Source organism: Erpetoichthys calabaricus, chromosome 3 (assembly GCF_900747795.2).
Source record: "Erpetoichthys calabaricus chromosome 3, fErpCal1.3, whole genome shotgun sequence".
Classification (NCBI taxonomy): domain Eukaryota; kingdom Metazoa; phylum Chordata; class Cladistia; order Polypteriformes; family Polypteridae; genus Erpetoichthys; species Erpetoichthys calabaricus.
In genome coordinates this window covers 268,019,198-268,032,353 of record NC_041396.2, presented here as the reverse complement: position 1 = coordinate 268,032,353, position 13,156 = coordinate 268,019,198, and the positions used below count along the sequence as shown (strand labels likewise).

Genomic DNA, 13,156 nt, shown 5'->3' with positions numbered 1-13,156 from the left:
AGAACAGATCATCTTTAGCTCTGTTGAATCATGTGGTATGTGCTGAATTATCTTTTTGGCAGTCTTAAGTTTTAAACCCAAATTACACTGGACTAACTAACCAGTAAATAAAGCTACAACTCAATTGCTACTCCAAAAGAGTCCATGTTTCAAATATAAGTGGTCAACAGCAGGTCATCATAATATTTAATGGTGTAAAAATAACCTGTTCTGCTTCTACCTGTCTTTTCATTTACAGAATGTAGTCGAAAAATGTCAGTCGTAAAGGAAAAGGCATAAGGATTTTCAACTTTAAATTGAATTAAAAACTAGCAAAATAATTTTTAATATATGCAAACAAGAAGCAGACAATCAAATAGTTCACAACTGTTGTTGTTTAATCTTCTTCCATTTTTCAGGTGTGTGGAATGTGTGGAAACTATAATGGGTATACAGGAGATGAACTGCTCATGCCAAATGGCCAGCTAGCCAAAGATGAAGTTCAGCTGGGAAACAGCTGGAAGTCTGAAGGGGACAGTGACCCAGGGTGAGTGTGAATAAATAATTTGTAAACTATGACAACCATATACCATTTGAAGTAAATAATACATTAAGGTGCTAATTGGGAACACATGGATTCAGCATTTGTTCATATTACAGTATATACAGCACCACCTTTCATAGATGACCTGTAATGAACTGAATTAGAATATTAACACACAATGTGATAATCTTACCAAATAAACAACAAATAAATTTAACAAAGTCCTCTGATCATCAAACATACAGTATATAATAATAATTCTTTACATTTATATAGCACTTTTCTCACTTCTCAAAGCACTGTCCTTGCTCGGAGGGATGTGAACACATGATCACCTTACTGCAAGACAGCAGCGCTACCGCTGCGCCATGTGCATATACATAATATATATTCATATTTTTAATACACTCCTTTAGGCAATTTAAATTCTACAGAACATTGTCCCACACATACAGTGGTGTGAAAAACTATTTGCCCCCTTCCTGATTTCTTATTCTTTTGCATGTTTGTCACACAAAATGTTTCTGATCATCAAACACATTTAACCATTAGTCAAATATAACACAAGTAAACACAAAATGCAGTTTTTAAATGATGGTTTTTATTATTTAGGGAGAAAAAAAATCCAAACCTACATGGCCCTGTGTGAAAAAGTAATTGCCCCCTTGTTAAAAAATAACCTAACTGTGGTGTATCACACCTGAGTTCAATTTCCGTAGCCACCCCCAGGCCTGATTACTGCCACACCTGTTTCAATCAAGAAATCACTTAAATAGGAGCTGCCTGACACAGAGAAGTAGACCAAAAGCACCTCAAAAGCTAGACATCATGCCAAGATCCAAAGAAATTCAGGAACAAATGAGAACAGAAGTAATTGAGATCTATCAGTCTGGTAAAGGTTATAAAGCCATTTCTAAAGCTTTGGGACTCCAGCGAACCACAGTGAGAGCCATTATCCACAAATGGCAAAAACATGGAACAGTGGTGAACCTTCCCAGGAGGGGCCGGCCGACCAAAATTACCCCAAGAGCACAGAGACGACTCATCCGAGAGGTCACAAAAGACCCCAGGACAACGTCTAAAGAACTGCAGGCCTCACTTGCCTCAATTAAGGTCAGTGTTCACGACTCCACCATAAGAAAGAGACTGGGCAAAAACGGCCTGCATGGCAGATTTCCAAGACGCAAACCACTGTTAAGCAAAAAGAACATTAGGGCTCGTCTCAATTTTGCTAAGAAACATCTCAATGATTGCCAAGACTTTTGGGAAAATACCTTGTGGACTGATGAGACAAAAGTTGAACTTTTTGGAAGGCAAATGTCCCGTTACATCTGGCGTAAAAGGAACACAGCATTTCAGAAAAAGAACATCATACCAACAGTAAAATATGGTGGTGGTAGTGTGATGGTCTGGGGTTGTTTTGCTGCTTCAGGACCTGGAAGGCTTGCTGTGATAGATGGAACCATGAATTCTACTGTCTACTAAAAAATCCTGAAGGAGAATGTCCGGCCATCTTTTCGTCAACTCAAGCTGAAGCGATCTTGGGTGCTGCAACAGGACAATGACCCAAAACACACCAGCAAATCCACCTCTGAATGGCTGAAGAAAAACAAAATGAAGACTTTGGAGTGGCCTAGTCAAAGTCCTGACCTGAATCCAATTGAGATGCTATGGCATGACCTTAAAAAGGCGGTTCATGCTAGAAAACCCTCAAATAAAGACTCATTGCAAGTTATCGCAAACGCTTGATTGCAGTTATTGCTGCTAAGGGTGGCCCAACCAGTTATTAGGTTCAGGGGGCAATTACTTTTTCACACAGGGACATGTAGGTTTGGATTTTTTTTCTCCCTAAATAATAAAAACCACCATTTACAAACTGAATTTTGTGTTTACTTGTGTTATATTTGACTAATGGTTAAATGTGTTTGATGATCAGAAACATTTTGTGTGACAAACATGCAAAAGAATAAGAAATCAGGAAGGGGGCAAATAGTTTTTCACACCACTGTATAAGCCTTAAACCAATGTATATCAACACTACAACAATTCAGCTTCAATATAACATAATAATATGGAAATTGCAAATCTGAGAGACAATGTTCTACTGAAGAATGCTCCGAACCTGAGTGAATTCTTTTATATTAAATGCTTTCACCTGACTTGAGTAAAGAAATAGTAAAAAGGACAGCTTAGAGAAAATAAAAGTTGCACATATTGCAATTCAGTGGAAGGCAGAATAACAGATGTGCAGTAATCATTCCATAATTCACCCAAGAAAAAATATATTCCAACTCAAAGTTAACACTTTAAATTACAAATTTAGAATGCTCACTTAATAAGCCATTTATTGGGCCATTGTGGCTCTATTAGATTGTGGTCAGCAGGACAGTGTTCTCTTAGCTTTTCCTGAGCACAAATTCCATAAGGTAGCAACAAAAATACTTCTGCTTGAAGGTGAGAAGACACTCCTTTGATTAACTCTCACATAACAAGGAACAGCAAGACCTGTGTAAAGCGCTCCAACTTTCATACTGGTTAACTAAGTCCCTGAATACATCCAGAAAAGTTATGCCATACATACATTTAAAAAATTTTTTTTTAATTCTTTGTGACCACTAGGAGGTGCCCTGCAGTCCCAGATTTCAGACACAAAAGGCACGGCACAGTGCACAGACACAGTAAAGAATTCAAAGAAAGTATATTTTTATTATACAAAAGTACCTTTTACAGGCTCACAAGTACAATCTCAAGCACAGTAACAGTTATTTTCCTCCAGACTCTTCCAGATAAGTGGTGTCTGCTTTCTTCCAACTACAATTTCCCAAGTGGCCAGTTAAAAGTTTTTGTACCAACCAAGCCGGAATGCCAGTCCATCCATTTGGCACACCATGCAAGCTTCCTGTTTGGTTCTTCCTGGTTACGATGCCAATCCATCCATACAGTCCTTCACAACTTCTTATCTATATGAAGCTCACAGAGGAACAAAGCAGAATCCATTCAGTATTGTATCTGCACATAAATCTAGACATAAACTGAATACAAAGAAAGAAATACAATCAGGCATAGAATTTGAAGAGACAGTTGACAAAGACTTTAGGAAGGTTAAGAACAAATTTAGGAATCAAATAAGCAGAGTGAAAAGCTAGGAGAAAAAATGGAATATAATGTGTTGGTATTTTACAGTATTTCAAATTCAAGTCCCAATATTTCTTGTATTGCTGCTATTCATATTTTGTTTACTCTGTAACAATAAAAGCATAACTAAAGAGAAATTTCAATTTCACCCAGCCATAAAATGTACAGTATGGAAATAAACATGCATAATGTGCAACTAAATGCACAGCAAACGTATGACATCCAACAATTTTATACTGATGGAAAGTAGTTGAAAATTTGGGGCAATTTAATTATTCATGTCAAGTTTAAAAGTGACTGATTAATTTCCTTATATGACTTCAGTACCCAGCAGTAAACATGCCAGTTCTCTTTTGCAGTTGCCAACCTGATGATCGTGAGGATCTGAATGCCCAGTGTGGTGCACAGGACAAGGACTATTACAGTAAGCTTTGCTCTGATGTGCTGATAAAGGACAAAAATTTCTTGCCATGTCACTCTATCATAAAACCCGAGGCCTTTGTGGAAAACTGCATCTTTGATATGTGCGAGTACCAAGGCATGATGGCAACTCTCTGTGACAACGTGGAAGCCTATGCTCAGGCCTGCCAGGGACTGGGAATAACAGTGAAATGGAGGAACTCAACTTTCTGCCGTGAGTGCTGGCTAAGTTATGTAAGGGTGGGGGTTTAACACATGCAGATCTCAATTCTTAAATATCTGGAGGTGGGGGGTGGGAATTGCAGTGGAGACGTATTTGTCAAATGTGCACATTTTATTCAAGTAAGCATGGCCTCAAGTTTGGAAATTGTAATTTTTAAATTAATAAAGCTGACTTGAATCACATTATGCAGCTGTGTATAAAAAGAAGTAAGTAAGTCACGCACTTAACAGGTTAGTTCAGAAAATTAAAAGATTTGATAAGTGCAAATCATAAGCAGGTTCACTGATTAAATAAGAGGTTAATGTCATTCTCCTTTAATATCCAGCCACCTATTTGGCTTTTTGTCACATCCACATGTTCAAACTGTTTCTTTCCTTGCTGTTATTACGAGGATAAATCAATAAGTAAATGCAATTTGAAAATTACATGGTAACCGCAAGAGTAAGATAGTAAGAGACACAGTACAACACATTTGCAGTGGCTTATGGGTAGTTCAAACGTGCACAGCGTGGCACTCTGACGTTAGTCTAGTCAAGGTCTAGTTAGCCAAGGTCAAATTCCTCTGAGGAATTACATCATTGATGAACAATATGCTCCGTAGTGAGATTTCTTTGGGCAAAGAAAGTAAAACCTGCTGAAATTCATCAAAGAATGTTGGCTCAAGTGAAAACAGCATGACTCAACAAAAAGCCTATGAATGGGTGGAAAGGTTTAAAGTGTTGAAGAACAAGTGTAACCAATAAAGTCTGATTTGGTCAACCATCAACATCACACGCACAAGCCCTCATTGATGCGTTGAATGCCTTTATCAGAGAATAGTGACGTCTATAATTGCTGCAGGTTTGGAAATTAGCTATGGATCTGCACATGTCATAGTGGATGATGACTTAGGATACTACAAGTTTGCAATAGATTAGTACTCAGACAGCTTACTAAAATGCAATAAATTGTTGTTATTATTGTTGTTGTTGTTTTTATGAAATGGTACTACATTTGGTAGATCAGTCTTCCAATTTAAATATCAAGTCAACCTTTATCTGTGTTACGTAGAATCTTTCAAGAAGAAGCAAGTGATTTAACAAAACAGTACAGTAGACATCTCCATTCATTCATCCATATTTATATACACAAATGCATGGGGTGCAGTGGAAATAAACAAAACACTGTGCATGCTGTCCTGCACAGACTACTAACAGTGTGACAAAGCGAAGAAAATAATATTTACCAGAGGAGTAGGATATGTTCTGAATGATTGTGGATATGACACATTTCATTCAATAGATACAGTATGTTTTGTGTAAAAGTCATTTAAATGTTTGCATATAATTTTTGCTGATACCTTTCACTGGTGGCCTGCGGTGGGCTGGCGCCCTGCCCGGGGATTGGTTCCCTGCCTTGCGCCCTGTGTTGGCTGGGATTGGCTCCAGCAGACCCCCATGACCCTGTGTTAGGATATAGCGGGTTGGATACTGGCTGACTAACCTTTCACCAGTCATGCAGTGATAAACCCAGATCTATAAAGTGCTTGTGTCACATGTTCACTTCAAATTCTGCATAGCTGCTAAAAGTTTACAGATTTAAATTCAAAATATAGTTTTTATCTGGTACTTATGATCTGCCAATAATGACAGTCCCTATTTAGTAAATAATATTGCACAACCTACTCCTGACATACTATAAGATGCAGGATATTAAACAGTTCTAGACACTACTCACAGTGTAATGCACAAAATCACAATATGCATATATATATATATATTGTTTTTGGTTCTCTTCAAAATGTGATATCTGTTCACTTTTACTTTTACATTTATGTGGAGTTTCTTGATACAAGTTAATACTATCAAATATGCCCTCTAGTGCTTAAAAGCATAGTTTTGGTTTTTGCCTTTGGGCTTTCCTTAAAGGTTTGAAGGAACATTTCACCCAAAAATAATATTTTTATGTTGCTTACCCCATGGAGTCTGTAGTGATAGCTGAGAAAAATTTTTAATCCTATGCTTTCATGCAGAAAAAAGAAAAAAAAAAAAAAACGACATATGACAATAGCGATCAAAATGACTTTTGCCAAAAAATGTTAAATATAGAATCAGAACTGTGAATTTCAAAATAATAATGGCATTTAAATATTTATTGATATTTTAACAATTTAAAATCTAAGTTTAGAGACTAATAAAAACACAAATGACTTCAATTGGTATGTGAAACAGGCTTTACATGAGACTGGATTCACCATGGCGTAATGAACACACACTATCTTACATTAGACAGCAAAATTACATTGTAATTTATATTCTTCTTGCGCCTGCACTTATATCAAAGCTAAAGATTCATTACTTTAGGAGAAACTGTGATTGTTAAACCACTGCTGAGCCTGTTTCTATTTGGTTTTCTATCATATTTTCTTTTTCTTCTTGATGTTCTTTGGTGACATCCTGTATATATTGGAGTGGCATTCATTATTGTCTTTTGCCTATGCTGAGATCTATTTCACAGTGCATCTGACCTATGATAGCTGAAAAATGAGGCTAAGATATGTGAGTTGAAGTTCATGTTCAAATTTATACTTATTTGTTCAACGTACAATGAAATACTTACTTGCATTTCTTATTATACATTCATATGTATTTGCTTAGCAAATGCTTTCATCCAAAGCTACTTATAAAAGAGGTCAGCTTAATCAAGTAAACATCAGTCTAGGGGACTGTTTAGGAAGAAGGGTTTCAAGTTAAAAAATTGATCATCATAAGCGAAGAGCTTTATACCAGACATAACACAAAACTAGTTCATCTTTCTTTAGTTACAAAAGCCTATCATAAAAGTCATTTTAGTTAGACAGATGATCACAGAACAAGAGACTCTTCAAACACATCTTAAATACATTGAGGGAGTCTGCCGGCCAGATGGAGGTGGTCAGCTTGTTCCACCACTTGAAATGAGTCTGGATTGAGATTTTATACCATGCAATCATGCAAGTAACTGTCAATGGTCCTAAAATAGAGGAAGGAAATAAAAGACTGTGCATGATGTCTATGATCTTAAATAATACTGTAAGCACTTAAGGTAGAATGGGTTTTTTTATGTTTTGAACAGTAGAGTTGTAGTGTATCAATAATACTTTATGCTGAGCCAACTTTCAATAAATTTCAACCAGTGAAAAAATATTAACACATATTGTTATACAGTACAACTATCTCCTCATGCTTCCATGAGAAATGGGAAAATTATTAAAAATATCCACAAAATTGTCCACAAAGCAATCAATTAAAACAATCTGAAACAAACAAAAAAAAAGACTAACTTATAGTAATACAGTTACACATGCAACACGTGAAATCTCACATTCACTGCCTCTTCATTCACTCACTTTTTCTCTAGTATAATGACCTCTATTATTTTTTTTTCTTAGCACTTCCCTGCCCACCCAACAGCCATTACTTGGAATGCAGTGCTCCCTGTCCACCCACCTGTGCAAATCTGTATGCTGAGGCAAGCTGTGGACGGCCACTGGGCAACTGTGTGGAAGGGTGTCAATGCAATGCAGGATTTGTTCTTAGTGATGGCCTCTGTGTGCCACTGAAGAGCTGTGGCTGTGTGGACAACCAGGGAGAGTATCATAATGTATGTATTAAAGGTTTATATTGTGTTTTCATTACGATTCTATTTGAGTACTGTGTACTCAGGCAGGCCAAGAGAAACACAAGGTGGTATAGGTAAACATGTACTGTATGCGAGGTGCTATTTACTGTAATAGATAGATAGATAGATAGATAGATAGATAGATAGATAGATAGATAGATAGATAGATAGATAGATAGATAGATAGATAGATAGATAGATAGATAGATAGATAGATAGATAGATAGATAGATAGATAGATAGATAGATAGATAGTGCTTTATTTGTTCCCAAGGGGAAATTAAAAGTTTACAGAAGTGTAAGAAAAATCTAAATGTAACAATCCACAATCCCCCAAACACAAACAAGAATAATAAGATTGGATAATAAGAGAGCCACTTCTGTCAATGACTGGCTTGTAGGTTATAATAAGATGTAGTCAGATCTGCATAGTTGTGCCACAGGTTTATTTTTAAAGACATTAGTATGTGGATAGAGGAGGTCAAACTTGTTGTGCCCACAAATGGAATATGCTTGTAGATGTTTGCTCTTTCCAGATTTGCCTTGATTGATGTCACCAGCATTCTAAGGTCATATTACTTCATCATTAGGGTGTTGGTAACAGAGTGAATCATTTCTGTTCCTGAATTCATAAATACACAACTCACCTCCCTATGCAGTAATGTGGATGAATTGATTCAGCGTTTCAATGTCTGGATTACACATTTTAGTTCTAATTGCAAAGTCTTGCTTTTTATCACTGTTCGTTCACATAGTTGTTCACTCTCCCTCCTGTGTTTTCCACTTCACCTGATCGTATCCAAAATACCATAATCACAATGAGATGCTTCAGTTATCTTCAATTTAAAAATCCATCTAAAAATTCATAGTGAAAAGCCCGATGCCAGATCACATCTAATCTTAATATTAATAATTAATAACTCTTACAACAAACAAGTTTATCAAAACCTAGAAAACAAATAAGAGAGAACCTTTGTAAAAAGGCTGCTGCCTACATTGCGTCCATAAGTGTAAGATTACGATAACAACAGTGAACCTTACATGTGCATTTTTTTGTTATTCTGGTTAAAGACTATTTTTGTTGTGAATTAGAATATTGGGTTTTGATTCCATATTGAAAAAAAACACAAAGAATTGAAGAAGAGTGTTTACATTAGACAAGCAGAAGAAGAAAATTCTTTATATAAGGTCTTGTTGCTTTCATGATGGCAAGACCTGACGCTAGTCAATAACTCTGATATCACCAATGCATTATTTATGGCATACCTTGGCACAGGTTCCACATTACTGAGCAGAAACTTAGACAAACATTTTTTGTACTTTCAAGAACCTAAAAGAACAGCAGTGCAATTATAACATTAATCAGACTTAGCCTTACTGTATCAGCACCTGTCCACCACTGTAATTAGGTCAGCCAGATGTAGATGTGCTTAGTTGACACAGCATACATGCAGAGGATAAGAGCAACTAAGAGATTAGGACAAGTGTGAGGATTAAATGAACCACCGCCACCTAAGTTCAATGTTACTTTCTGTCTGTAAGGCAGAGAATACCAAAGAAATGGAGAGAAGCATCTCAGGAAAATGTTTTCTTTATCCGGTATGAAACTCAGAAATCATCTCCTAGAAATAGGATCCCTTCCACTGCCTTTAGAAGATCTTAGGAAAGTCTCTAAAATATTAATAAAAAAAATAATTCTCCAAGGGTGGCACAGTGGCGCAGTGGGTAGCAGGTACTCCAGTTTCCTTCCACAGTCCAAAGACATGCAGGTTAGGTGCATTGGCGATTCTAAATTGTCCCTAGTGTGTGCTTGGTGTGTGGGCGTGTGTGTATGTGCCCTGCCCAGGATTTGTTTCCTGCCTTGAGCCCTGTGTTGGCTGGGATTGGCTCCAGCAGACCCCCGTGACCCTGTAGTTAGGATATAGCTGGTTGGATAATGGATGGATGGATAATTCTCCAAATGTATAGAGCAGGCCTATTCAAATGGCAGCCTGTGGGCCACATGCAGCCCAGAAGCTCCCTCTGAGTGGCCCCGCGTTTCTGCCTCTTCCTGCTCTTTAACCATTTGCTCCCCACTCAGCTCTCTCTAAGGAGGTACCCTGGGCCCTAACAAAGTTCTTTCCCCCCAAGGCTCGAAACTCTATGCAGTAGTGAGACACATCACAATACCAACATAATGCAAGATGTGTAACAAAGCCATGCATAATTACATATGTGATTTAAAATAAGCACATGTTTCCTCAGTATACAGCAGATGTTGTATTCATGTGTGCTAGTTATGTTATCACTTGCTATGGGTTTGTGCAGTGACAGCCTTGATAGCTTTAATAGTTCCTTTTTATTCTGTTAAATGTACTTTGCGATGTGGCTGGGTCATGTATATATAGTGGTGCAACAGTAGCGCTACTGCCTTGTAGTAAGGATGTCATGGGTTCATGACATGGGTCCTCTCTGCATGAGTAGCAAGAAAAGTGCTATATAAATGTAAAGAATTGTTATTATTATACAACCAAAATATGGGAAACTAATGATATTGCTAATACTGTGCACTATTTTGTTTTATGCACTTTGAGATATGCCTAGGTCAGATATGACCAAAATGTTGTTTTTTTTTATTTCAAAAGTGGGAAAAAAATTATTGCTACTACCTCACATTCTGTTCAGTTATAGCTTTTTTATTGTTTTTTTTTATGTGTCTATGTCAGATGTGACCAAATTTAAAAGGGAAACAATGAATAAACATTACTTGTTTTTAAATACATTCATTTGTTGTTGGTTCAAAATTTTTCATTATCTTCTGCATACGGGAGGCTGAAAATGTTTGGCCCAGCTATATTTTTTGGTGTGAAAATTTGGCCTAACTGAATTTGTAATTGAATAGCTCTGGTCTAGAAAAGTAATCTGGAACCATTATATGACCAGCCATCTCCCTCTTCCTTTTATAGGTAGGCGACTACTGGCTGACAAGGCACTGTGAGGAAGAGTGTCGCTGCCAAAAGGGAGGAGTTCCTGAATGCAGCAGCTTCCAGTGCAATGACCACTCCTACTGTGCCCTGAACAGTGATGGCAACCGCTACTGCAAGCCTGACAGTGAGTTTCTGTTTGACTTCAACTGCCATAGATTAGTACTTGATGAAAGAAACTAGTAGGAAAAGGCACACAAATTCTACAGATTTAGATGGGTGTCTTTCAGTGGCATAGCTAGCTTGCTGAAGGCCCCTGTGCAGCGCCCAGAGGTGGGCCCCTCCTGTCTAGCATAAATGTTAGTAATTTATTCGCAATTAGATCCTAGGGGCCGGCTGGGCAGTAGTACCCGTGACCACATCACTGTTATATCACACGCTGGTGACAAGCAAACCAGCCCTCTAAATGGAATTTGTAATAGCTTTTTTAATCGTTTTATCACAGCCGCTGTAAGTTACCAAAAATAAAATAAATTGTGGGAATGGAATGTGGGAGGTGTGGGTAGTAGTACATAAATATATGTAAAATGTGGGCCCGCTTACTTTTCCAAGACAATTTTGTGAAGGAAGATGATTAAAATGTAATGTAAGTTAGAAAGTAGAAACTGTTCTGTGCTATAAAATAAAGCAATTTCAATTTGTAACAAATTACCTAGACAACATCGGCTGACAGGATCCTACTACACATCATATTACTTATAATATCACTAATACCTTTAAATACTTGCTTGTGTGCCTCCTGTTGCACAAAAGTCTCAAAAATGTTTGACACGTCAAGTTGTCTGGCACACTCGTTTTTGATTGATAGTACAGCCAAGCCACTAAGTCTGTCTTGCGACATGGCGCTTCTGAGGTAATTCTTGATGAGTTTTTTGATGACTCCTGCTTGGATGACTTAAGTGTAATATAAGTCAGAGAAGCATCAGCCTTTTTGACTTGGATCACATGGAAATGGTCCAGATGGCTGACATGGACATACTGAAATCACAAATTGTTTATCGTCAGGTGTCAATGGTTCCAAGAAATTTGCCTTGTCAGTAGGAAATTGCTTTGTCATATATATTGCTTGTTTGTCTTCAGTAGTTTCTCCGGTTTGAACGATTTCAGCAGACAGTACCTGATCTGAAGTTATTGTATCTTTACTTCCAGACTCGGTGTAGTTGCAACCATTTCACTCACTGCACTGTCTGCATAACTTGCTTGTGGCTTTTGTGCCGATTCACCAGCATTGGCATCCTCAGTTCTTACTGCTGGCCCTTACTCAGTTTTGAGAAAGGTAGAAATCTTGGTAAGCTTAACGTTTTTCAATTCCTGTTGCAGGCATGCCTTACATTTAGCAACATCACTCTTATAATGTTTGCCAGATCTGCTGCTACTGGCCGTCATGGCGTTGTATAGTGAAAATATAAAAAATGTCAAATTGTTCAAATATTCGGTGTTTGCCAACTAGCAGCAACCACAACTTAACAACAGAATTGCTATGATTTACCATTTACGAGATCAAACTTCAAAAACTGTTCACTTCAAATTAAAGTACAAAAGTAACAATTTTTTACAATAGTAATACATATTTACATTATTCATGTGACATAGTTCAAAACTTCTTCCGTTCACATCCACTATGGCATGCCAAAGGTCACCAAATCTGGGACTCTGCACTTCTCTGTACGGTGTACTAGGCCGTGTTGTATCTCCAATTAGGCTCTGAGCCTCCGAACTGCAGAAGTCTAAATTTGTGTAAACTGTAGTCCTGCAGAATACATAATATCATCATGGATTGGATTGGACTTGCCTTATGATGGTGCAAACATGACACTGCAACTGTGAATTATTAACGCAATGAACTGTGCAAGAGATTTAAATTATTAAAAAAAAAAAATTTATACGGCCCAGAGTGGCAGAGTGGGCCCCACAAGCTCGTAGGCCCTTGTGCTTTGCACAATCTGCACAATCCATTGCTACACCTTTATTCAGCAGTATTCCTTCCAAACTTTCATATTTATTGTTGTAGGACTTTTTAAGAGCTATGGAGTAACACACCATACAAAGAACTACATGTTCAGTACTATGTCTCATGTTTATTTGGGATATGTGGTAGCCTTTACATGATGGTTGCACAATTTCATTTGAACATATACCAATTTTATGGCAAAAATTTTAACTTTCTTCTTCGAGTATCCTGGGAGTAACTGCCCACCTTCGATACTTCACAGAGAAAATTGGAAAGCATTAAAGATATCTTTAGTTTATCCA

The 13,156-nt window shown here is 37.4% G+C and overlaps 1 protein-coding gene across 1 annotated transcript in view; it reads left to right on the top strand.

Annotated features, from left to right (window-relative positions):
- zanl (zonadhesin, like) overlaps positions 1-13,156 on the top strand; it is a 124,011-nt gene that overhangs the window by 85,152 nt on the left and 25,703 nt on the right. The window contains exons 37-40 of the mRNA XM_051924772.1: positions 399-526; positions 4,018-4,292; positions 7,711-7,922; positions 10,886-11,030. Coding sequence (XP_051780732.1) covers positions 399-526; positions 4,018-4,292; positions 7,711-7,922; positions 10,886-11,030 — 760 coding nt within the window. The remainder of the gene's footprint in view (positions 1-398; positions 527-4,017; positions 4,293-7,710; positions 7,923-10,885; positions 11,031-13,156) is intronic.